The sequence below is a fragment of the Theropithecus gelada genome, chromosome 12, assembly GCF_003255815.1.
Source record: "Theropithecus gelada isolate Dixy chromosome 12, Tgel_1.0, whole genome shotgun sequence".
NCBI lineage: Eukaryota > Metazoa > Chordata > Mammalia > Primates > Cercopithecidae > Theropithecus > Theropithecus gelada.
In genome coordinates, this window is record NC_037680.1 from 101258093 (window position 1) to 101285212 (window position 27120).

Sequence of the window (27120 nt, forward strand, 5' to 3'; positions counted from 1 at the left end):
GTTACACGTATCTGGACAAATGACCAATTATCTGTGCCTCGGTTTCTTCATTTGTTTTCAGACATAATAGTAGTATCTGCAACATTGGGCTGTGACTGTTAGCTATGTTAAAACATGTAAAAGCACTAGAACTGGGTCTAGCACACTGTAAATGCTAAATAAAAGTTGTGTTCATTATCATTCCCTGTAGAACCTCCGGCAAATGAGAACATGCCCCTCTTCTAAGTTTACTTCTTTTCCATTGTTCTTAATCCCATACTCTCTATATCCAATAACTCGGCTGTTCCAACCTTCTCTCCTTCAGTAGCTTTAAACAAAACTCTTCCACTTGTCCTTCTTTTGATGCCAAATTTCTTAAATTGTTTTTTTCCATTTCCCACACCTACTTACTATAGTTTGCTCCTAAGATTCATCCTTTGGCTCTGGGCTCTTTGTTTTCTGAACTCCAACACTTGTTCCTCAGTATATGTTACCAAATGCCAAATCTCCACATCTAATTTTCAGTTCCTGCCCAAGCTCTAAATCTATGTGTCTCCAAACGTATGATATCTCTACTTGGGCATCTTACTATGATCTCACACTCAATTTTCCTCACATGCAAAATGATTTATAAGGTATCTTCCAAGTGAGAATATATTTTCAATATAATCTAAACAAAACATCATATTCTCTATCCATTTCAAGTCAGCTTCCCACTATTACTTCATAGTATTTGCTATTGGTGGCATTATAATTCTATTGGTGGCACTGTAATTCTCCAAGTAAGCAAGCTTTGTCTAGACTTAGTTTGGAATTTCTGACATCATCCATTCATTTCTAGCCTATCACTTTACCCAGATCTTTCCAGGTCTTCTCCTGATTTTATAAACCTCCTCTCAATTTTACATTTAAAGCATCCTCATAATATTCTGCCACATAATCACCCACTTTAAATCACATCTTCAAATATTCTGTCACATTATCACCCACTTAAAAACCTCCAATAACTGTCTACAGTTTAGTCCACATTCTTTAGCCTGGCACCCAAATTTTTCTACAATCTGTTCCCAAACCATCTTTGTAACACTACAGTCTACTAATCCCCATAATTAATATATGCCTCAAACTCTACTTACCACGTAAGTTTAACCAACCAGTTCATCTCTATATAATTTCACAACATCTGCCATCCTGGAATGCCTTCCACCACACTGTTCATATATATCCCAAATATTTTTCAAGGCTCAACTCAATTTCATCCTTTCCCATAAAATCTTATAGCCCAGGGCAACCTCTCCTTTGTTTGAATTCTTAAGCCATTTATTGCCTAAGGAACTCACGTGCCACTTAATTATATAATGCCTCACACAGTTATCTAAATGTGTGTATCATCCATCTCTCACATCACAATAAAAACCCCAGGAAAGGACAGTATGTATCTCTTTGCATCCACTATATTATCACTGAAAGCTGTGCATAATAGGCACTTAATAAAAAACTGCTGATTGTGTGAAGAACAATCACCTTGCTTCATAAGATACTAACTGCATGGCTCATGTAATTCCCTTTAAGAGAAAGAAATTACAGAAGAAAGAGTAGAAATAGAAAATTACTGTTTTGGAACCACCATAGTAATAATGATTCATGCAAGAATCATCAATGGACGCCAAAACCATCACATGAAAGTTTCTAGGGAACAGGATTATTCATACAGTGTCAAAATATATCTGAACAGATTACTTATGAATTACAAAGGGAAAAAAGGTACCTTCACAGTGGAGAAATCTGGCGGACACCAATGATCAAAGTTAACATCACCAATAATGGGATAAACTGACATCAAGTGCCTCCTGATGTGATGCACTGAGGACACAACATCACTTACGTATTATTCCTGCCAAAAATGCATAACCTGAAACTAGTCATGAGGAAACAATCAGACACACCAAAAACTGAGGGATAATCTACAAAACAACTGACCTATACTCTTCAAATATGTCAATGTGCTGAAAGACAAAGAAAGGCTGAGGAATTGAACATGAGATCCTGGACTGGATCCTGGATCAGAAAACAAATTGCTATAAAGGAAATCACCGCTCTACAGGACAATTGGTGAAATCTGAATAAGGAATGTATTAGGCAACAGTATTATATTGTTAAACTGCCTGATTTTGATCATTGTTCTTTGGTTAAGTAAGATAATTTCCTTATTCTTAAAAGAAATGTTGCAAAGTCTTTAAGGGTAGATGAAATCTAAAACTTATTCTCTAATGGTTCAGCAATAATAATAATGATAACAGTAATCATAACACATATCAATAGAAAAAGTGGCAAAAAAAAAAAACGTAGCAAAATGTAAACAACTGGTGAATCTAGGTGAAGGGTACACAAGAGTTCACATCGTGCTATTCATAAAACTTTTTTTCAAAATAAAATTAAAAAAATAAATACCCCAATACCACATAAAGACTATGAGAAGTTTTTATCAGTCTGTGTGGTATTTTACATTTTGTTTGACAATCTTAAAGCAAGGCATTGTAACAGAAGTTATTTTCTAAATGAAATTACATTTTACATGCAATGGAAGAGTTCGCTCTATAAAAACATTTGTTCTAAAAAAAATATATCATTCTGAAACCAGAGAACCATTTGTAATAATGTGAACAGCCCACCAATAATTTATCTTTTAAAAAAATTCACATGTACCACAGAACTCAGTTAAAATAAAGTGAATTTTAGTTAGCGAACTGTCTTAAAAATACTTTTAAACAACGTAGTTTTATTGTGTTCAAATATACAGAAAAATGAGAAAGTAAAAATGGGCTGATTAAATCATTTTAAGGAAAAAAAATTCCTTGTAATTAACATATTAACAAACATTTGTGAATTACTGAGTTTGCTTCATTATGATTTATAGAATGCATTTATTATAGCTCACAAACTTCATTTCTCAATTATCAAAATTTTCGATTTAGCTGATTATAAATTTTTCATGAGTGCTTATAATAGTCATGAATTAGTAATTTCTATAGGCTTCTGGTGCCTTTAAAAATAATAGTTCCAGTCAAAGTGCAATATGGTATAAAGGATTTTCTACATTCAATATAGTATTAGCAATAGTCCTTTAAAGTTTGATACCTTATTTATGAGATGTTCGGTAACAACTTCTCTTAGTCCAGTGTAGAGCTTTTCTCCATGTTTATGCAAAACCATTGTATATGCATTTCTATAGAGCTCCTCAAAACTAAGACCACTGTTATTCTTACGCTGGATTTCTTGAATTGCATTTTTCAGAAGGTCCCAAATGCTGTTTACATATTTTTCATCCATGGTCATCTGTAATATCCAAGAGAGAGAAGAGACAAAAAAAAAAAAAAAAAAAAAAAAAAAAACCAATGGTTGAAAGTCTTTCTATATTTTGTCCATATATAATAAATATTTTATAATTGTATGACACATAAGAACATTAACAACCTGTTTTAACAGGGGGGAAAAAAAGGGATACATTTAAAAATAGTTTCTAAATCTGTTAGAAGCAATTTCGAATCTTTTAAGACCTCCCTCCAATCTTACCTGGAGCAGAACTCTTCACTTTAAATAAAATCATAATGATTTATATACCTGTAAGTCACTTACCCCTTCTCTCTCTCCCACCAAAATACTTGCCAAGTTAAATCCCAACAGCCCACATACTCCTGACATATATCCGTATAGCTGAAAGAAAACGAAGAATAACATATGCCCATATTTTTGGTCCATGTAAGTTTAAATTCATAACCACTAACGTTGTAAGTGCAGCCTTCATGCAACCTCACAATTCCACTAGTCAGTCTACTGACTCTACTCTTCTAGATGATTTTATACCATATCCTCCATCCTCATTCTATGATTATGACTGCTTCCTATTCCACTGAGGAAGTAAAAACAACCTGATAAGACACTATACAAATTCCAATCATATTCACACACCAACCAATCTGATTTTATGCCAATAAAACCTGCTAGGATCTTGAGCTCAAAGTGCCAAGTTATTGTACTTGAAGTATAGCGTAAGGACCAGACACATAAGCAACACCTAGGAACTTGTTAGAACTGCAGAATTTCAGGCCTTACTCCAGACCTACAGAAACAGACTCGACATTTTAACAAGAACCCAAGGCAATATTACACAGAATGAAATTTGACAAGTAAATCTCTAGTTCTACGCCAAACCACCTATTGAAAAGGTCTCCCTTTAGTAATCACTCATCTCAGCACCATCAGAATTTTTCCTCTGGTAGACAATTTCCATTCATACTAAAAACTGTCAGTTTTACCACGCGGACTGGCTCATGCCTGCAATTCTAGTATTCTGGGAGACTGAGGTGGAAGGATCACTTGAGCTTAGGAGTTTAAGACCAGCCTGGGCAACATAGTGAGACCCTGTCTCTACAAAACAAATTTTTAAGTATTAGCTGAGTGTGGTGGTGCATGCTTATAGTCCTAGCTACCCAGGAGGCTGAGGTAGGAGAATCACTTGAGCCCAGAGGCACAGGTTGCAGGGATCCAAGATCACACCACTGCACTCCAGCCTGGGTGACAGAGCAAGATCGCGTCTCAAAAAAAAAAAAAAAAAAAAAGATTAAAAAATTGTCAGTTTCCTATGTCAAAAACAAATCCGCACAAACTCATATATTCCTTCAGCACCATCTAATCTCTCTTTCCATTTATGGCAAAACCACAGGCAACGAGCAGGGGAGATTCTACATACACTGTCTCCAAGTTCCATCTTTCCATTTTATCTTGAATCTACTCCAATAGGGCTTTCATCTCTACCATTTCACTGAAACTGCTCTTGAGAAGGCCACCAGTCACTTCTATATTGCTAAAATCTAATGGTCAAAGTCTCAGTTCTCCTCTTACTTGACCTATCCAGCAGCATTTGAAAGAGCTGATCACTTCTAATACTTGAAACAAATTTGGCAAGGCATGGTGCCTCACACCTCTAACCCCAGCACTTTGGGAAGTCGAAGCAGGAGGAGAACTTGAAACCAGGGGTTCAAGATCATGTTGGGCAATATGGCAAAACCCCGTCTCTACTAAAAGTACAAAAATTAGTTGGGCATGGTGGCGTGCACCTGTAGTGCCAGCTCCTTAGTGGGGCCGAGGCAGGAGGATTGCTTGAGCCCAGGAGGTTGAGGCTGCAGTGAGTGGAGATTGTGCCATTACACACCAGCCTGGATGACAGAGCAAGACCCTGTATCAAAAAAGAAGAAGAAGAAAAAGAAACAAATTCCTCACTTACCTTCCAAACACTACAATCTCTTGTGTTTCTTCTATTTCTGTCTCCTATTTGTTCGTCTGTTTTACTGGCTCTTAATTATCACCTAAACCTCCAATCCTAAACCTCAAGTTCTTGATTCCTTATCTAGCCACTCAGTTTCTTTTTTTTTTTTCTTTTTAGCCACACTCAGTTTCTAGGTGGAGTTGATGTTATCTATTCTCATGGTTTTAAATCAATCTCAAAATTGATACATTCTCTGTTTAGCCCCCTCTGTCACATGCCAGAGTCATATATCTAGCTACCTACTCAGCATTTCCATCTGAATGCCTAGAAGGCATCTCAAACTTACCAAGTCTGAAACAGAACTCCTAATCTTTTCCCTCAGTTGGTTTCCCCTGAAGTCTTTTCCAACTGAACAAACATCTACTCCATCCTTCCAGCTGCTCTGGCCAAAAAGTTTGTGATCATCATCAACTACTCTCTGATCCCACTACTAGAAAATCCTGTTGTCTCTAACTTCAAAATGTATCCCCAGAATTCAACTCTTTCTCACCACTTCCACTGCTACTATCCTGGTCAAACCACCATCACCTCCAACTGGTCTCTATCTCCACTACTGGCCTGCTATCATCAGGCAAACCAGGGTGACCTTCTATAAGCATAAATCAAATCATGTCACTCATTTGCTCAAAAAATCCTCAAATGATTTCTCATTTCCCTTGGAGTTAAAGTCAAAGTCCTTACAATGTTCTATAAGCTTTATTCGATCTGATATCCTCTCAACTTCATCCATTTTTCCCCTTTGCTCACTCTGCTCCACGCACTCCCTGGCACACATCAAACAAGCTCATTTCAGTGTCTTTGTATTTGCTATTCTTTCTGTCTGAAATGTTCTTCCCTCAGATTCCTACATGGCTCAAACCTCTACTCAACTGTCATCTTACAGTGAAGTTTTAAATGCCCACTTTCTTTACAGTAACAGCCTCACCTCACTACTGATCCCCAACTCCAACCCATATTCTTCATTATTTTCCTAGTCTCTCTCTCTACAACCAAATGTCAGCTTCATGAAGGCAGGGATCTTTTTTTCACTGCCAAATTCCTCAGCCTCTATCTGGCACATAACAAGCATTCATACTTGGTGACTGATTTTCTGCTAGTATCTGACTAATGACCCCTCTGTAAATGCCACATAAAATCTCCAAGTTCTCCATTTACAACCAAAGCAACACTGATCAGCTTCACAGATACTTCTGATCTGAACTGGATAAAAATTACTGAGTTAGTGGAATACTCTCCAAGTCATGTCTGATGTGTATGAATGTGAAAAGAGGAAGGAGTAGGCAAAATAGTTATTTTAGTCACCCTGGCAGTAAAATACCAGCTCAACTCTCAATCCAGAGGATCCTTAAGCAAATGACTCAAACTGAGTCTTGTTATTCTAATCTTTTCTGGAGAGCTTAAGAAGGAACTTTAACAGAACAATTTCTTTTCTTTTACCGAAATCCTATGCAAGACCTAAGTCTGTCACAGACTTATGTCAAATGACTGTAAAAGAATTTACCCCTACACCTATACTGCTACCTATTTTTAATCAGATATCCTGATAGACAGGATGTCATCCATATTAACATGCACAGATATGGCTATTCACAAACAGAAGATTCAAGGCCATGCAATAATGATGGCCTCAAATACCATAGCTATGTATGTGCAATGTGGTTTTAGTTTGTTGACTGCATATGCTGAGGTTCTAATAAAGCAAACTAAGACACTACCCCTTGACATTAACAAACAGATAAAACAAAATACTCAGAACAATTTCAAAAAAAAGCAAAGTTAATGTCAACTATAAGCCTCAAAGATACCTATACTGCTAATAGCTGAGCAAAACATCAAATGATCTTTTCAGGCTCTATAACCTAAAATCCCCTGAAAGCCAGAAAAAAGTACGAAAAGGTCTCTACCCAGAGCAAATTACTGAATTTTTCCACTAGAAGCTGAAGAATTTTAAAACTATAAACCAAGAGGCCTCAAACATTGTACAAGTACTCTCACATTATTATAACATAACCATTTTCATATATATACATCAAGAGTTGTTTTACTACATAAGGTTGTACGCAGTTTTTTGTTTTTTTTTTAATTCATGCCTTATTGATAGATAAGAGATGGGGCTACAGGAAAAAATGTTCTTCTGGTGATAGCTAAGGTTAAAAATTTTTCTAACAAATGAGAAGTACAGCCAGGCACAGTGGCTCCCGCCTGTAATCCCAGCACTTTGGGAGGCCAAGGTGGACAGATCACTTGAGGTTGGGAGTTCGATACCAGCATAGCCAACATGGTGAAACTCCATCCCTACTAAAAATACAAAAAAACAGCCGGATGTGGTGATGCGTGCCTGTAATCCCAGCTACAGAGGAAGCTAAGGCAGGAAAATTGGTTGAACCCGGGACGTGGAGGTTGAAGTAAGCCGAGATCGTGCCAGCCCACTCCAGCCTGGGCAACAGAGCAAGGCTTTGTCTCAAAAAAAGAAAACGAAAAAAAAAGACAGCAACGAAAATAGACCCAGAGAGATTAAATGACTTACCCAAAATCACAGAGCTGGGATTAGAGCTTATATATCCCCAAACCTAGTCCGTATCAGTGGACTAACGTCACATTCCATTGTGCTAATATGGTAAAGTAACATCACAGTATGAGTCACTGATTATCTTGGTAAACATAGTATATTGGTAGAGAACATAGGTTTTGCTGTCAGACAGGCTTAGGTTTGTGCCACAGCTTTGTTACTCACAAGCCATGTGACCTTGAGAAAATTAAGTCCTGGGTTCAATAACAGTATCTATCTCAAAGGGCTGTCATGAAGATTAAATGAGAATGTCAGTAGATTTAATGCAGCCAGGGCACAATATAATCCCTCATACATCAATTAAGGAAAGTGCCCAATGATAGAATCTCTTGAACTCTCATCAACAGTCATCAAATAAATGTCAGAAAGAAATACAGCTTTTTCAAACTTAGCAAATATACAGATATGCACTAAAACAAAGGCACCTTAAAAGTACCACTATGATAAATGCACTTCAGTATAATGTAGCTTTCTTTTAGAAAACATTATTCCCCTACATCTCTTATATACTACTTTTCCAGAGCCATTTAAATCACTTTCCTCCTCAGAACTCTGTCCTTGGCTCTTTTCACTCTCTACTGGGTCCCTATGTATTTTCATTCGTTGTCATGGTTACATCTATTAGCCGTACATGTAGGGTTCTAAAACTTAAGAGACTCCAGATTGACTGCAAGGGATTCCAGAGGTTCCTAAAACAATAAACAAAACTTTCCAAGTATACTATGAGTTCACTTTTCTGGAGAGTAGGTCCCTAATTTTTATCAGATTTCCCAAGTTTGTCCATATCTTAAAGAAGATAAACTATGGCCGGGCGCGGTGGCTCAAGCCTGTAATCCCAGCACTTTGGGAGGCCGAGACGGGCGGATCACGAGGTCAGGAGATCGAGACCATCCTGGCTAACACAGTGAAACCCCGTCTCTACTAAAAATACAAAAAACTTAGCCGGGCGAGGTGGCAGGCGCCTGTAGTCCCAGCTACTCGGGAGGCTGAGGCAGGAGAATGGCGTTGAACCCGGGAGGCGGAGCTTGCAGTGAGCTGAGATCCGGCCACTGCACTCCAGCCTGGGTGACAGAGCGAGACTCCGTCTCAAAAAAAAAAAAAAAAAAAAAAAAAAAAAAAGAAGATAAACTATAATAGTACTCTTATCTACAGTTTCACCTTCCTTGGTTTAAGTTACTTGCAATCAACCACTGCCTGAAAATATTAAATGAAAAATTCCAGAAATATCAATTCATAAACTTTAAATTGCATGCCGTTTTATGTAGTATCATGAAATCTCGTGCCATCCCACTCAGGATGTGAATCCTGAATTATATCTTTGTCCAGCATTTCTACACTATGTTACACACCCGTAAAAACTTGGTAACTTAACAGCCATCTGGTTTATCAGATCAAAATCACAATGCTTGTGTACAGGCAATATTTATCTTACTTAATACTGTCCCCAAACCACAAGAGTAGTGATGCTGACAATTCAGAAATGCCAAAGAGAAACAATAAAGTGCTTCCTCTAAGTGAAAAGGTGAAAGTTCTCTACTTAATAAGGAAAAAAAAAAGATAAGCTGAGATTGCTAAGATCTATGTTAAGAACAAATCTTCTGGCCAGGATGGTGGCTCACGCCTGCAATCCCAGCACTGTGGGAGGCCCAGGCGGACGGTTCACTTGAGGCCACAAGTTTAAGACCAGCCTGGCCAACACGATGAAACTCCATCTCTACTAAAAATGCAAAAATCAGATGGGTTCGGTGGCACACACCTGTAATCCCAGCTACCTGGGAGGCTAGGGCACAAGAATCACTTGAACACAGGAGGTGGAGGTTCATTGAACTGAGCTGACATTGTGGCACTGTACTCCAGCCTGGGCAACAGAGCAAGACTCTGTCTCAGGAGAAAACAACAACAACAAAAAAGAACACATCTTCTATCCATGAAACTGTGGAGAAGGAAAAATAATTTGCACTAGTTTTGCTGTCACAACTCAAAACTACAGAAGTATGGCCACAATCATTCACCCTACTTCATCTCATCACATAGGCAGTGTATCATCTCATACTATCACAAGGGTTAAGTACAGTACAAGATATTTTGAGAGACGGCATTCATGTTGTTTTTTTACAATATAGTTATAATTGTTCTACTTTATTATTGTTGTTGCTAATCTCTTATTATTTCTAAATTGTAAATTAAATGTCATAGGAAAAAACAGTACATACAGGGCTCAGGGCTATATGGTCTCAGGTATCCACTGGGGATCTTGGAATAAACAGATTCCCTGTGGATGGGGGGGAACTTCTGTACTGGCATTTGCATTAATGACTCCCAAATCTATACTGCCTGCCCAGATCTTCCCCCCAACGTCTAAAACTCTTGTTTCAACCACCTGCTACATGTCTCCAATCAAATGCTCCAGACACAGATCAAACTCAACACATCAAAAATCCCTGGTGAACTCACCATTCAAACCTGCCCAAACCTTCTTCCTGTAATCTCTAATTCAGTTGTGGCAATACAAACTACATAATTATACAAGCTAGAAGCAGAAGACTTACATTTTTTCTTATCTCTCATCTCCTTCTTATTCAATCATCAAGTACTACTGACATTAAGCCCAAGATATTTCTCAAATATGTTCCCATTTTTTCATCCCGAATACAGTTGACCACTGAACCATGTGGGAGTTAGGAAAAACTGACCTCCTGTGCAGTCAAAATACTGTGTGTAACTTTTAAGTCCCCCAATTACTAATAGCCTACTGTCGACCCAAAGCTTTACCAATAACATAAACAGTCTATTAACACCTATTTTGTATGTTACATATATTACACACTGTATTCTAAGAATAAAGAAAAAGAAAAAATATTAATAACATTGTAACAGAGAGAAAATTAAGAACATTTTAAGAAAAAGAAAATGTATTTGGTATTCAATAAGTGGAAGTGGATTGCCATAAAGTCCCCATCCTTCTGGTCTTCACATTCAGTAAGCTGAGGTGCAGGAGGAAGGGAAGTAGTTGGTCTTGCTGTCTTAAGGGTGGCAGAGGCACAAGAGATAGAGGAGGTAGAGGTAGAAGGGGAGGCAGGAGAGGCAGCCATGCTCTGTAACTTTACAAAAACACATTGTAATTTGTCTAACTTTTCTGCTTTTTCATTCCTCTAAAAATGTTTCTATCTGGTCCCAATCCTTGTGCCACTTTTTAAATTTCAGTGCCCACCATCACAGAAGGGTTCATGTCATAAAAGTCAAAGCATTTTTGAGTATCAGAAACCTCCTGCCAGATTCTCTAATGTCAATTTGGTTTTTGGCACTGCTTCTTCTACATCTTCCTCATCATCTGTCACTGGTTCAGAAGCACTCATTTCCATCAAGACATCTTCTGTTGATTCTTCTGGTGTGACGTCAATTAGCTCTTGAATTTTTTCAAGATCCATATCCTGAAACCCTTCACTCCCCACTTTACCACAGCCACACTGTCTTTCAGGATTCTGACTGGCTCTGTCATAAATCTTGCGAAGTCATGTACAACATCTGGACACAGTTTTCTCTAGCAAGAATCTATCATTTCGGGCTAAATGGCTTTCACGGCTTTTTAACAATGATGGCATCTTCAATGGTGTAACCCTTCCAGACTTTCATCATGTTCCCTCTATTGAGGTTCTCTTCCATAGCAATGACAATCTTTTCCATAGATTACTACTACTGTGTTTAATGAGCCTTAAAGGTACGTATTAACCCCCCACCTTCCCCATCTACAGGCTGAATTTAAAACACTTTATTTAAGGTCAAGGATACAATACCTTCAGTGATGAAGAACTCATGAGGTTCTGCGTGGCTAGGTGCATTGTCCAATAGAAAAAATACTTAAAAGGCAGTCCCTTACTGACAAGGTACTTTCTGACGTCAGGGACAAAGCACTGATGGAACCAATTAAGAAAAAGAAGTCCAGGCCTTCTTGTACAACCAAAAGACTGGCAGCCAGTATTTATCTTTTCTCTTCACGGCTCAGAGGTTAGTAGATTTATAGATAAAGTCAGCCCTGATCATAAACCCAACTGCACTTGCACAAAACAGCAGAGTTAGCTTATCCCTTCCTGCCTTGTACACCCTAGTATGTGCTTCTCTTCCTTACAAGCCAATGTCCTTTGTGGCACTTTTTTCCAGAATAGGGCCCTTTTGTCTACATCAAAAACCTGTTTAGGCAGATAACCTTTCTCTTCAATGATTTTCTTGATGGTGTCTGGGAACTTGTCTGCTGCCTCTTCATCGGCAGAAGCTGCTTCTCCTGTTACCTTGATACTTTTTAAGCCAAACTTCTTTCTAAAATTATCAAACCATCCTTTGCTGGCATTACATTCTCCAGCTTTAGATCCTTCACCTTCCCTTGACTTTGTCATGTAATGACTTCATTTTCCTCAATTCATATTAGAATCACTAACTATACTTTCCTTACAGCAATTCTGCACCCACATACAAGCTGCATATTCAATATGAGATAAAAAAGTATTTTGCAGGCCAGGCGCAGTGGCTCACGCCTGTAATCCCAGCACTTTGGGAGGCTGAGGCGGGCAGATCACGAAGTCAGGAGCTCGAGACTATCCTGGCTAACACAGTGAAACCCCGTCTCTACTAGAAATACAAAAAAATTAGCTGGGTGTGGTGGCGGGCACCTGTAGTCCCAGCTACTCCGGAGACTGAGGCGGGAGAATGGAGTGAACCTGGGAGGTGGGGCTTGCAGTGAGCTGAGATCACGCCACTGCACTTCAGCCCGAGCGACAGAGCGAGATGCCGTCTCAAAAAAAAAAAAAAAAAAAAAAAGGATTTTGCAAAAAGCACAAGGTTTTTGCACCAGCTGGCACAGGTGTAGTGACGGCTTCACAAACTTCCTTTTAACAATGGTACTGGCTTCATTTACCTAGAAATGGCAGGTAACCACAGCTGCAGAACTTAATCTAGTGCACATCAAGCAATTCAACAATTTCTTGTAACGTCATGACTTTTCTCTGCTTTGTAGGAGCACTTCCAGGTTCACTAGGGGCACGTCGAATGGGTTCCATTGGGTTATTCCAGGTTTACAGTATTCCACTAAACATAAAGAAAAATATGTGAAAACCGCAAAAGAAAACTTCTTACTGCACTACAAAGAGAAACTGCTCAACGAAGATGTTAGTCACAAGATGTTTTTCTGTTTTAGACAGGGTCTTCCTCTATCACCAAGGCTAGAGTGCAGTAGTGCAATCATAGCTCACTGCAGCCTCAAAGTCCCAGGTTCAAGGGATCCTTCCGCCTCAGCCTCCTGAGCAGCTGGGACTACCGGTGTGTGCCACCATGCGTGGCTAATTTTTTAAATTTTTCTGGTAGAGCTGGGGGTCTTGCTTTGTTGCCCAGGGTGGTCTTAAAACTCCTAGGCTTGGGCCAGGCACGGTGACTCACGCCTGTAATCCCAGCACTTTGGGAGGACGAGGTGGGCAGATCATAAGGTCAGGAGATCAAGACCATCCTGGCCAACACAGTGAAACCCTGTCTCTACTAAAAATACAAAAAAATTAGCCGGGTATGGGGACGGACGCCTGCAGTCCCAGCTACTCGGGAGGCGGAGGCAGGAGAATGGCGTGAACCCAGGAGGTGGAGGTTGCAGTGAGCCGAGATCGCACCACTGCACTCCAGCCTGGGCGACAAAGCGACTCTGTCTCAAAAATAAATAAATAAATAAATAAATAAAACTCCTAGGCTCAAGCAATCCTTCTGCCTCGGCCTCCCTAGGTGCTCCAATTACAGGTGTGAGCCACTGCACCTAGCCACAAGGCATTTTAAGTGCATACTTGCAACATTTGATTGAGCTTACCCTGTTAGCAGTAAGAGGTGGCTATAAAATGTATTACAGCAGTACAATATGTACTACAGTTAATTTTATGCAGTTACAACTTAATACTGCATCTTTACACTTGTTTACATTTCTCTTGACTGCAAATGGCACCATGTACAATCTGTAAGTGTGTGCCTAAGTTTTAATAAAATTTAGCTTTTTGTAACAGATTTGTGTATATTTTATGGTCGTAAATGATACACAGACTAGCATCTACATACACTGTATGCATTCGTAACAGTTTTTTGTTGTTGTTATTTTGAGGCTACACATTTCATCTGTGAGTATTTTCAAATCTCCATAAAGTTTTCCAATATATTCATTGGAAAAAACCCATGCAGTAAGTGAATCCATGAAGTTCAAACCCATGTTGTTCAAGGGTCAACTTTACTACGGTCTTAAAACTTTCACCTGGGCCAGGCGCGGTAGCTCACGCCTGTAATCCCAGCACTTTGGGAGGCAGAGGTGGGCGGATCATGAGGTCAGGAGTTCAAGACCATCCTGGCAAACATGATGAAATCCCATCTCCACTAAAAAATACAAAAAAAAATTAGCTGGGTGTGGGCGCCTTGTAGTCCTAGCTACTTGGGAGGCTGAGGTAGGACAATGGTGTGAACCGGGGAGGTGGAACTTGCAGTGAGCAGAGATCGCACCACTGCACTCCAGCCTGGGCAACAGAGTGAGACTCCATCTCAAAAAAAAAAAAACCAAAACCTTTCACACTTCATTGCAAAAGCCTTCCAAACACTATGAACTCCAACATCATGGAATCTACTCCTTCAAAATCACAATCAAAATAAACATAGGCATACCACGACCCTATTCAAAACCCTTCTATGGTAGCATAGTAGGCATAGACCTAGTTTATGCTCACTTCTCCACACCTGTCTGACATGTATTTCCTAACAACATTAAACCAATGGGAATTCTTACACAACTTGCTGTTTCTCACTATATTTCCATCACTGTCACAGCCCCTCCCCACTTATTTCAGTTCCCATATCTTTTTTTCCCCCCTGCTTTTGGTCCTCCTTTGCTTTGCCTTTTCTTTATCTGATTCTTTACATATCTTCTGAACACAGCTCAGGTGTCATAACCTCCAGGAATCCTTCGCTGAACTCCTCAAGCAAAGTTAACAACTTCTTCTCAGTTCTTCCCTGATATTTTATAGTATAAACTATATTTACCTAACTATACACTAAATAAACTGTAGTGTATTTTTGTTTATATGGGAATGTGGTGATAGTCTATAACTACCAGTGACAGTTTGTAACCACCACTACACTCCCATATAGCTTAATTATCTGTTTATGCATCTTCTTTCACTAGACTATGAGCTTCTTAAGTGATTATGCATTTTTCTTCAATGCCACATTGAAGGTTGTAAACAAATGTCTGTTGAATAAATACACTTTACTCATGTTATACCAATGTAATTTTGACAACACAAACATTTTACTTATAAGTCACAATGATACGGGAAAATGGTTGAATGTGTTTACCCTCAGCAAGTAATCTAATTTTTAAATAATCAAATATTTTTCTAACAGAAGTAGTGTACAAGTAACACACTTTTACATTTTACATCAAGCAATATTTTCAGATTTTTCCCATTCACCTAACTAAAGGCCTCACTCAGAAGGCTGCTTAATCATTAATTTTACTAATAAATATTAACTGGGAAAAAAATGGCAGACGAAATAGGCCCTTCAGAAGCGGATCAATAAGCTACAATCTTTCCCTAAAACAAACAAGTCCAAAAACTACATATCAAATGAAATGGACTTCAAGTGCAGATTAATACATCCACACGATGGGGTCTTGGCATCAAATACACGTCAACAGCCTTGGCAAAATAATGATGTTACTAATGAACTTTAATCTTTCCACTTGCCCATCCCTGACACAGAAGCAACACTAACTGCTATCGAAAATTTTTTTAAATGACTAAATGTTCAACTCTCACCTCATCAGTATGTTAACAATAAAAACTTTAGACTACACTTCATTCCAGGAACAATAAAATTTAAAGGCTCTAACTTTATGTATTAATGTATTTTTTTAAAGAGTAGTAACATTCTTTTAAAGTAACATTCTAAATTATTTGAGCAGGGCTTTAATCCCATTGACAAAACTGATTAAGTTGCAATAACTGCAAATACGCTAAGGGATCTAGCAACCAATGCTTCAGCAAAACAATAAACTGCACACATATTTATCATCTATATATACAAACATATAATATTTGCTATCTAATTATTAGATGTATACAGGACCCTTCCCCAAGAAGGCCAAGTTACAAAATGATCAGCAAGCAAAGTAAATTCATTCAGCAGAAAAAGAAACAAAAGCTTTTTTAAAGGAAAGATATAATTAAGGATTCTTAAATGCATATAGTTTAGTGAGACTTTTAAAAACCAAGTCAAGAATTTAATTTTTAAAAGTGATCTTTGCCTCCTTACCTCCCTCCAATCCAGGATTACAATTTCCTCATCAGTAAAGTATCAATAACAAAAATAAGTCCGTAACGGTCTTTGTTTTCTTTAAAGCAAAATCTGTTCATTTACGTTACTTCTGATTTGTAACCTTCAAAATGCCTGAATTTGAAAGCATGTCAGTCTATTATATACTTACACATCTTGAAGTTTCTGTGATTACTAAGAGAGAAAACTACATCATGAGACAAATTAAAACTAAAATGAAAAGAAGTGAATTCTTAACATCTACTACATACAAAGGACAAGAAGTCTTCAGTCCTCTGTGAATAATTTTCTACAAGAAAAAATTTAGAACAGGGTGGGTGGGGGAAAGGGTGAGAATTTGAAATTCCAGGCAATTCAGAATGACACAGCTAGAAAAAAAATAAACAAGCAAAAATACTTGATCTTAATTTCAAGCTCCAGCCTCAAAAAAAAAAAAAAAAAAAAAAAGCTTTGGTACAAGTATCTGAGGAATGGCAGTATTTTTAAAATCAGATAAGGAAGCTCCCTCCCAAACTCTAAGCACCTCAGAGTAGATAAAGTCTCTCTTCCTTTGTTAGTGTATCCCTTACAATGCACAGCACAATGTATAGATAATATTCAAAAAATATGATCTGAATACAGTCCATTTGCAGTTAACGATAAGGAGTCTTATTTGATGACCAACCAGTATACAATTACTTATGACATCTGCAATAATACCATTTATCCATCAGTTATTCCTTAAGCAACATCAGCCATCAAAAATATAGCCAACGATCCAAGCTTTGAGAAAAACAGACCAGCGGGACACATTCAAACAGACTTTGAACAAATTAACCTTTCAAAGCTCACTTTCCTCATTTGCTCCTGGCCAGAGAAATGTGAGATGGTGAACTGTGGGGTAATTAAGAAAGTCTGCGAAAACATCTGGCACACAGCACTTGCTCAATAAATATGTTTGTTTATTTCTTCCCCGCCCATGCAGAAGAGACATATAGCCTTGATTAGTGACTTAAACCTGCATGTAAAAACTACTGATGTTTGGTTAACTGGTTTCTCTGGTTACAGTGGAGAACAGATGGGAGTGGAGGAGTGCTGCCAAAAAAAGAGCTGATGTCAAGGAAAAAGAAAAAAAAAAAAAGATTATCAATTAGAAAAGCACAGCAGCATGGGACAATTCCATGAAATCACAACTTGATCAAAATTCAATTGGGCTCTAATATCATTACAGAACAGTAACATTCATAATGAGAAAGTTAAATCCTCAATAGAAGGTTCAATTATGATTTGCATTTCAGTCCTCAACATGAGTAGGCTATCCAAAACTCAATTTGAGAATTTGGGAAATTTGAAACAATTTTTTCAAAGACACAAGGTCAAGCTTCCAGATTAGCCTGTTTAAGTGCATTTAAGTCACGGAGCAATTGAGCTAAAAGTACTAACAACTCTTTCAACTATATCTGTGAATGACTTTCGCATATATGGAAAAAAAAAGTATGTATAACATTTCAAAATGTGATAATGATCACAACAAGTAAGATACAATAATGTAAGTACTCTCATTGAGGTAAAAAGCTTGTCACTGTTCTACGATTGGTGCTATTTTTACCCATAAAAAAAGAGATGTTACAGGATTCCCTTAAACACATTTTATCCAAAAAACACAGTAGTCATCATAACTAGAATTCAGACATCATACGTACAGACCCTCTGTATTAAGAAAATGAGTGATTATATCTAAAATCAACACTATAAAATTTGTTGTATTTCCCAATATACTATGAAATCCAAAACACTACTATTTATACTATTTAACACTACTATTTATACATGGGTCACATGTATATAAAATTACTCTTTACACATTCTTCTATGATAATGTATAAAAACTCTATAAACTGTAAGACAATGACAAATTGACTGTACCTAAATCAATTACACATAACCCAAAGGGAAAGGAAAAAAACATACAAAATACTGAACTGCCATAGTTTGCTGTCTTTGAATGACTCTAACTGTAATCAAATAAGATACGACAGCAAAAGATCTATGACATAAATTTTGTTACAAAAATCTGCTATAAGCCTGTTTAAAACTTTCCTGCAACTGTCAACTCACCAAAAAAATGCACACAAGAACACAGCTAACTTTCCCACTGCTTCACATTGGAACTTAACCATCATCACTGAAATACACCATTCGTACTTTAAAGAAAAATCTAAGACTAAAAAAGTAGGTAATTCTTGCAACATCACACAAAACATTTCAAAGGCCACAGGAAAACACTAGTAGTTGGTGCCTAGATTTATGTACAAACACGTAACTGTCTTTTACTGAAATTTTTGGAGCTCAAATGAGCCTAAGGTAACCCCAAGTTAAAACCTCCTCATTTTACAACGAAGAAACTGAGGCTAAGGAGCTTATCCAAGATCACACAGCGCAATGAAGGAGTCCAAGGGTCCTAAGCTGAGTGTCCCTCCAGAGTACCATGTCAACTCAAATCATCAGAGTGCTCAATACTGAGAAACCATTTTATAATTAAATAGGCCAGTGTTTAACACTGAGTTACTATGGCTACATGTTTGTTTCAGTCTGCTAAAGAGAAAGAGCTTTTAACCAGAAATCAAGCTTCTGGTCATGGTTCTTCCATAAATTCAAGTCAGGAGTGTATCCCTTGGTAAACCACTTTCTCTAGACCTCTGTTCCTCATCTGTGCAAGAAAGAACAGATTCTCTCAAAAGTCTCTGCCACGGTTTGAATGTCTGTGTCTCCTCCAAAATTCATGCTGAAATTTAATCATCAATTTAGCAGTATTAAAAGGTACGGTAATTCAGGTGCAATAGCTCACGCCTGTAATCCTAGCACTTTTGGAAGCCAAAGTGCGTGCAATCGTTTGAGCCCAGTAGTTTCAGACCAGCCTGGGCAACATAGTGAAACCCTGTCTCTACAAAAAGAAAAAGAAAAAAAATAGCTGCTGACCTGCACCTGTTGTCCCAGCTACCCAGGAGGCTGAGGTGAAAGAATCCATTAAGCCCTGGAGGGTGTGGCTACAGTGAGCCAAGATCAAGCCACTGCAATCCAGCCTGGGTGAGAGTCAGAAAAAAAAAAAAAGGTAGGGTCTTCAGGAGGTGATTAACTTATAAGGGTAGAACCCTTGTGAATGGGATTAGGTGGCCTTATAAAAGAGGCTGACAGAGTTTACTTTTTTGCCCTTCTGCCTCTGCCATGTGCAGATACAGGATTCCTCCCCACCAAAGGATTCCGAGAGGAAACTGCATCAACACGTCGTGTTGGAAGCAGACAGCAGCTCTCACCAGACAGCAGAAACTGCAGCACCTTGATCTTGAACTTCCCAGCCTCCACAAGTGTGAGAAAACACATTTCTGTTCTTTATAAATTACTCAGTCTGCAGGATTTTGTTATAGCACCACAAAAAAATTACAGGAGTCACTTTTAGTGCTTAAAAATAATAAGAGCACGCAAATTATTTTATTTGGCTAGTGATAGCATTCATCAAAAAAGCATATTGCTTTCATGTCTCATTTGCATACACCAAAAGTAGCAAATTATTACTAGGGAATTTAATCCTTGTATTTCCAATACATTTTACTGTTTAATCTATCACTTTAGTATATTCTTAGAGACAAAAAATTAAAAATCAAAGTATTTTAAACATATTAACTTCAAGGAATCACTTTTTGCTAAGTATACACTTAGATTTCTATTAACCGATTTTTTTTAATGTGTGTAGTCAGCCTTACAATTTAGAGTAGCAAAGTGTTAACTCATAAATAGGTCAACTAATAATAATAAGCCTTTCTTACAGGTTATGCTTTTGACTGTTTTATTCAAGTCAATACACACTACGGTCCCCGTAAACAAGTTATATATTCAAATGTTACTGAACAATGCACATTTCCAAAGTTTTTCCTTTTATAAATGGTCCATTTACTTAAAGCCATTACTTAAGCTTACAAAGGAAGCTTACAAAGTCTCCTTCCAACACCTGGAACCTAAAGTTAGATTCTTTTTGTAAAGAGAGTAGTGCACTGTATAAGCTTCAGGGTCCCCAGATCTGCCCCTGGCTAATAATTAAAAACGTAACCTTAGAATTAATTTTCTGTATAATGAAAACAACACGAACTTTTCAGTCAGACATACCTGGAATTTGAATCCCAACTCTGCCCTTCTCCAGCTGTATATGTAATATCATAAATATTTTACTAGTCCTCCCCGAGACCCAAATAGATTTAAAACAAGAGTAACAACATCATACTTAAAATTGTTTTGGGGATTTCAGATAATTAGTTCAAAGTATATAAAACAGCCTACCACAAGTCAGACATCCAACAAGTTGTCACTAATCTTATAAGACAACCTCTAGCGGAAATGGAAAGGAATTGGAGATGAAAAAGAAAAAGGAATTTTTCACCATCACTTTGGAGAGGACAGGGCAAACAGAAGAGGCTAAGAGTTTCTCAGTTAAGAGCTGTTCTAGGTAAGAATGACTTAAAAACACATATGTCAAAGAATTCCTCTTAGCGGTGATGGCTTGCTTTTATAAAAAAGTATCGCTAAGAAATCTTGTATTTTCTTAAAGTAGGTAAAAATTCCCCTTTGAAGTCGTTTTATTCATCTGCTCAGCAGTAACATTTCTCATTTAAAGAGTAAATCTGGGTCCATTCCTTTCTCAATGATTACAAGTACTAAATGGAGGTCAAATTAGGAAGTTTTGCTTAGTTACACTTTCAACTTTAAAACCGAATTTAAAAAAACAGAATGCTGTCTAGTAGCAACAGACTTGGATTAGGAGTTAAGGCAACCATAGGATCAGTTCTCAATTTCCTATTAACTGTTATCAAGTTGAGCAAATAGTATTCTCCTCATCTTTAAAAAAGATTCATTAATAACTAGTGATTTTGAAGCAATGGTTAACAGAATTTCTTAAAATGAAATCTTTTACAGAACCCCACATACAAATGGTAACACAGGAGCTGCTCTTAAGGACCACAGAGGGAGATCTGGAAGATCTCTACTTAACACTTCCTAGGCCTCCTGGGTCCTAGACACCCTCCAGGCTCCCTGTAAACGTTTGAAAATAACTGCCCTACATGAAACAGAATTATAGTTGAAAATTTTGATTTTATCATTGGGAAATTCTTTTAAATGTCTTAGTGATACCACTATTAGAAAGCATTTTCTGATATGATTTCATTTAATCCTCAACAATTTGTGAAAGACCGCTGTAGTTCTCATCTTAAAGAGGAGGAAACAAACTTAAAGAGTCTGTTAGTTTCTTTATTCAACATTGTGTACTATATGCTGGGTGCATACTGCCGTACTGATCAAAGTCATAAAAAAGACTGAGGCCTCAAGAAAATTATGCTCTAAAAAAGGAAACACAGACTCCTCTCTCAAGAATCTTGGCTGTGAAAGGAGGTAGTTACTATAATGCAGAAGACAGGGAAAAGACATCTTCCTTCACTGAGACCAGAGGGAAGGAGTCGAGAATGAATAAGGATGCAGATTAAATAATATAATTGAAAGGGAAGAATGCTGAAAGAACTTTGAACTTTCACCTAATTACATTCCTTTTCACAGTGATGTAGTAGTTAGGTTTCTTCAAGAGCAGTAAGAGAATTCTCAATAGAGAGCTTAGGGACAATGATTAAAGTCTGGAATAGCTCAGGCAAGAAAGTGGAGAGGAAGTTGACCTGGGACACAAAAGAAACTGCTCAGAGGCAATGAGAGTCCAGCTAAATTAGAGACCACTGTCTTGCAATTTTCTCCAGGAGCAGCTAGAAAATAAGTTCAGTGGGAGCAAATAGGTGGAAGGAGCCAAGATACTTTCTGCTGCTATTTCTGGCCTTGTTCTGGGGAGGTAGTAAGAAAGAGGCAACTGGTAACATAGGTGGAAGTGAAAGCACCATGGCTTGGGAGAATGAAAGGGTCTTCCCGAGATCAAAGGGCACATTAATGTGAGAAGGAAGGAAGCAACAAGATAGAATAATTAAATAATAACAGTTTGAATTTATTTATAATGCTTAGTATGTGCCAAGTACTATTCTAAAGAGCTTTATATGTATTAACTCCATCTTTAAAACAATTTTATAAGGTAGGTATCATCATTTTTTCCTTTTTACAAAAGAGGGAACAGACAGACACTAAGTGATTTGCTCAAAGTCCTACATCTAACAAACAGAAGAGCTAGGATAGAATGTAATATTGGAGCTGGAAGATTTTTAAAGCAGTAGGATGACAAGCTCTAAGACAGCGTGAAGATCCCTGCAATACAAGCCTGACTGACTGCCACTGTAGATCCAGTACCTGACCCATAGCAGCAACACACAATAAATGTATTTTAAATTGAATAAATAAATGACTTCCACAGGCAATGAACAAAATTAAGATAGAGGCCAGACATATCTGTGAGGAATGTATTAACATAGTATCTGTGAGGAAGGTATTAAACTCCTCAATGACTGAGGAAGCATGAGTTCAGGAAGTCAGATGGTCATAGGGAGAGAGCAGCAGGGTAATTCTCAAGCCAAAAAAGATGATGAACATGGCAATAAACCACATCTGGGCCCAATGATTCAAGGACTGTAAGAAAAATAAAAACCTCAATTCAAAAAGATAAACCTGCATCCTCAGGGCAAAGCCATGTTTCAGGTGGAAAGAAATCAAGAGAATTTTAGGAATAGGCTGAAGATACAGGGAAATTAATCTGCAAGAGAAATAGGGGACCAGAGTGTACAATTTAACAGTGTGACAGAAAGGGATGAGATGAGAAGGGGAGTCATGGTGGAGGAAGTGAAATGTAGAGCACAGCTAGTAAACAGAAAGACTGGACCACAGACTAAGCCTTCTGACTCTCGATTCAGGGTCACTGATAATTTCAACTCATTTTTCCAGGAGACTAGGCTGACTACCCCGCTACATACAGAAAGTGCCACAAGATCTTTAATGACACACTACTACATCTTAAGACTTCACTTAGAGCTAGAAAACTTCAAACATTTCAGAGCATCATTTGTACTGACTTACCGAATTTATCAATTACTATGGTTTAGCTTAGAGGACTAGTTTCTCATTTAATCAATCATTCACTAACCACCCACACTACGCTAAATGCTGTGTGGGTACAAAAGGGTGTCTAGTATAAGATTTGGACAGGGACCACAACCTAGTTCAGGAGTGGGGGGAAAAAGGGGGGGAAGGGGAGGAGAAGGAGGAGAAAGGGAGGAAAGGAAGGAAAAAAGAAAAACTAGATGTGTTTTTAGATGAACATTTAACGTACATATTATAGAACATGCAAACCAAATGAGTATTTACTCCTTCAATAAAGTTACGAGAGGTTACACACTTATTCCAAGGATTATGTGTGAATCATATAGTAACTTCTGTTTTTGAAGCCACCCCTCAAGAGCCAACAGGATTCTTTAAGTGTCCCAGTGGTACTAAACCCATATCCTTTGAGAATGCTTTCTTAGCACAATTCACAAACTGGCTCTGCAGGCTTTTCAAAACTTAAGTTCTAGAAGTTGTACAATAATATGACAGGACCGCTCAAATAAGTGTATGGCATTCAATGTAACTGCTTGCAAAAATAACATCCAATTTTTAATATTGGCCTAATCATGGCTAAATATTGGTATAACAATAGTTAACTATGTGCTAAGTTCTATTTTAAAGCTTTATTTATCACACAACAAACCTGTAAGGTGGGTCTTATTAGCAGTCTCGTTTTACATAGAGGAAAACTGAAACTACAAGAAGTTAAGTTAACTTGTTAAAAGTTATGCAGCTAGAGGCCAGCGCGGTGGCTCAGGCCTGTAATCCCAGCACAGTGGGAGGCAGAGGCAGATAGATCACGAGCTCAGGAGATCAAGACCATCCTGGCGAACACGGTGAAACCCCGTCACTACTAAAAATACAAATAATTAGCCAGGCGTGGTGGCAGGTACCTGTAGTCACAGTTACTCGGGAGGCTGAGGCAGGAGAATGGCATGAAACTGGGAGGCGGAGGTTGCAGTGAGCTGAGATCGCGCCACTGCACTCCAGCCTGGGTGACAGAGCGAGACTGTCTCAAAAAAAAAAAAAAAAAAAAAAAAAAAGGTGATGCAGCTAGAAAGACGTGGAGCTGGTATTCAAGCCCACACTCTTAACTACTATGCTTTCAGTCTCTTTACTTTTTAGTCACATCCCTATATTCATATGCTGAATTCTCCAGTGCAAAAGTACATGAAAATTCTCTATTCACAGTTTTGTTCTCCTAAGTAGTCAAAGAAATGCAAATTAAAGCATTAAAGTACTATTTTTTCACCTATAAAATTAAACATACATTATGTTGGGTAAGACACTGCTACACAGAAGTTAAACTGATACAACCTTGGGAAATACAATTAATTCTTAAGAGTGCTCACTTCAGAGCCAGATTGCTTGGGTCAGAATCCTAGTTCTGCCACTTGGAAGAATATCTTAAGCAAATTATTTAGCCTTGCAAAGCCTCATCTGTAGAACAGACAATAGTAGTATTCTATAGAGTTGCTCAAATGAGTAAGTTTAGACATGCAGAGTACATGATAAACATTTTGAAAGTGTTAGCTATTATTATTACCTTTATGGAGGTCAATTAGGTAATATATTTCAGTTATGTTCAGCTCAATAATTCCATAATCAGAGACGGGCTCAAATATTTATGTGTCTAAATAGTCACAGTTGCAATCTTCTTTAATAGAAAAAATATGGACTCCCTGGAATCAACCAAATATTTGGCAATAGGGAAACAGTTAAGCAAACTGAAGTAAAGTATGATAGTCATGAAAACCTATGTTTTCAAAAATTACAGCAAATTTTTAACAGCAGCATATACAATGATTATTTTAATTTTACTGTGTGTTCAGCCAAGAGTATGAAATTAAAATTCCAAAAACACATGAAAATGTTAATGTTGTTTCCAAGTGCTAGGATTACAGGTGATTTTTTTTTATTTCCCTATTTATACATTTAGATAATTATCAATTTTTCTACCAGGAATATACGTCATTGTTATAATTAGAAAAGTTACTAAAATAAATTCATTGCTTTAACAGACTATGGTTGAATAGTTTTCACAAAACACTGATAGACTAATAACTAACTGTAATCCATGTGTTAACTCAGTGATTTGTTCTTACTAGTAATACCTTTACATTTTGTTGACCTTACAATGGGCCAGCAAGAACTACTTTTTAAAAAAGTTGCATTATTTAAAACTACAAATTGTCCAGTAACTTTTATATAAACCTAACAAAACTACTTAAGAGCATCCATGTACTCTGGAATGAAAATAACAAAAAATTACCGCTGAAGTCTCCCAATGTACAATATAACGAAAAGGCATACCACTTTTTCTAGCCTTAATCATATAATCTTCCCGAACTGGACAAATGCTTTCATCCCTTAACTTCATTTAATGAATGATGTACAAACAAATGAAGCAGTCTCTAATTTGTCTGAATCAAGTTTGTGACTTACGTATTACTTAAAAAGCCAAATTTTTACATTATATTTCATATTACTTAAATAGTTTCTAATTCACTATTGGAACTAATAATTTTCCAGGTTCCTCTGAATTGCTATCTAGAAAAACAAGGCAAAATAAATACTTTGTTAATAACAACTGTATGCTTTTATTTTTCTAACTTCTAAAGTCAGAGGGGTACTAACAGCTATGACAATACTGGCTGTCCCAAAACTATAAACAGTATCAGTTTGAGTGTAACACTTTAATGAATCTGTTTCACCTTGTTTCATAACATGAAAAATGAAAAACAAATTTATAATTAATTCTCTGCTCTGTGTGATCTGCAAGACTACCATCCAGCTTTCCTCTATGTACCAGTCCAGGTAGTACTATGCAACAACTACCTTCCCTAAGAAAGAGAAACCTACTATGAAGATAGAAGCTGTTCCCTCAAATCTAGCAAACATTTCTGTAGCTCGAAGAAAAAAAAAACAAAAAAAGATTAACTGTACCCATCTGCCCTTAGACTCTTTCCCGTTAAGTATATCACAAATGAACATAAAACTGTTTCACTAATGTGAGTCTCTGTATGTTCCAGCCAACAATCACTTCCAAACAGTTGCTGTCCATGCTACACAGGTGGAGTTCATCTAGCATTAGGGAGTGGGCATTTCATCATAACACTCTTTCTCATGGTGAGTTAGCAAGCTTTTTATAAACTAACTGAAGCTACTTCCAGGACCCCAAGGTAGAGATCTTAAGAGCCTGATTACATTCTGGAGACACTCACCTTCATAACAGGTTTCCCAAACTCTGAAGGCTAGGCCAAGAAAGGCTTCATTACTGTTTGACAGAGGACAGGACAGCATTTTCATTCAAATGTAACCCCTCCAATTCTAATCAAGCTCCTCAAACCCATATGGACAAAACCCCATACAGTAAAAATGGTAAGAAATCACTTTTCAAAGATAAAGATAATAAAAGATTTACCTGACAGCAACTAATCCTACATGGTGGAACAAAGCTCAGGAGTAAGAAAGAGACTCCCTGGGGCAGATTATTTGATCCAGACCCACATTATTTCCAGGAGTTTCACAATTACTGCCTCCTTTCTTTAAAAAGTTATATGGTCCTTGTTGTTTCTTCGCATACAAATAAAAGTTTAAACATTATCAAAAAGATGTGAAATGATATACTTTGTGCAATGCACGAAAGCTTATAAACTGGAATAAACTTTTGCTTTGTCAACAGGTTACAAAAACAGAAACTTCCTTATTGTCTTCCATCTTACAAAAAGAATTTCTAGGAAAAGGTCTACTTAAAAATGCAAATTGTGCATTAAACTGTGTATTATAACTTCTACAGACAATGATACTTAAAATATGCACTAAGGCTGCATGCGGTGGCCCACACCTA

The 27120-nt window shown here is 37.5% G+C and overlaps 1 protein-coding gene across 4 annotated transcripts in view; it reads right to left on the reverse strand.

Moving 5' to 3' along the window:
• The window catches only part of CUL3 (cullin 3), a 114785-nt gene that overhangs the window by 82512 nt on the left and 5153 nt on the right, over positions 1-27120 (reverse strand). Inside the window, exons 1-2 of one of the 4 annotated variants that reach the window (XM_025404353.1) lie at positions 16369-16510; positions 3118-3315 (exon numbers count right to left, since the gene is read on the reverse strand). The exons of 1 other annotated variant lie outside the window; for it this stretch is intronic. In XM_025404353.1, the coding sequence (XP_025260138.1) occupies positions 3118-3315 (198 nt within the window). In that variant the 5' untranslated portion in view covers positions 16369-16510. Of the gene's footprint in view, positions 1-3117; positions 3316-7832; positions 8466-16368; positions 16511-27120 lie in introns of those variants that run through there. 2 more of the 4 variants (XM_025404354.1, XM_025404352.1) reach the window with 2 other exon arrangements.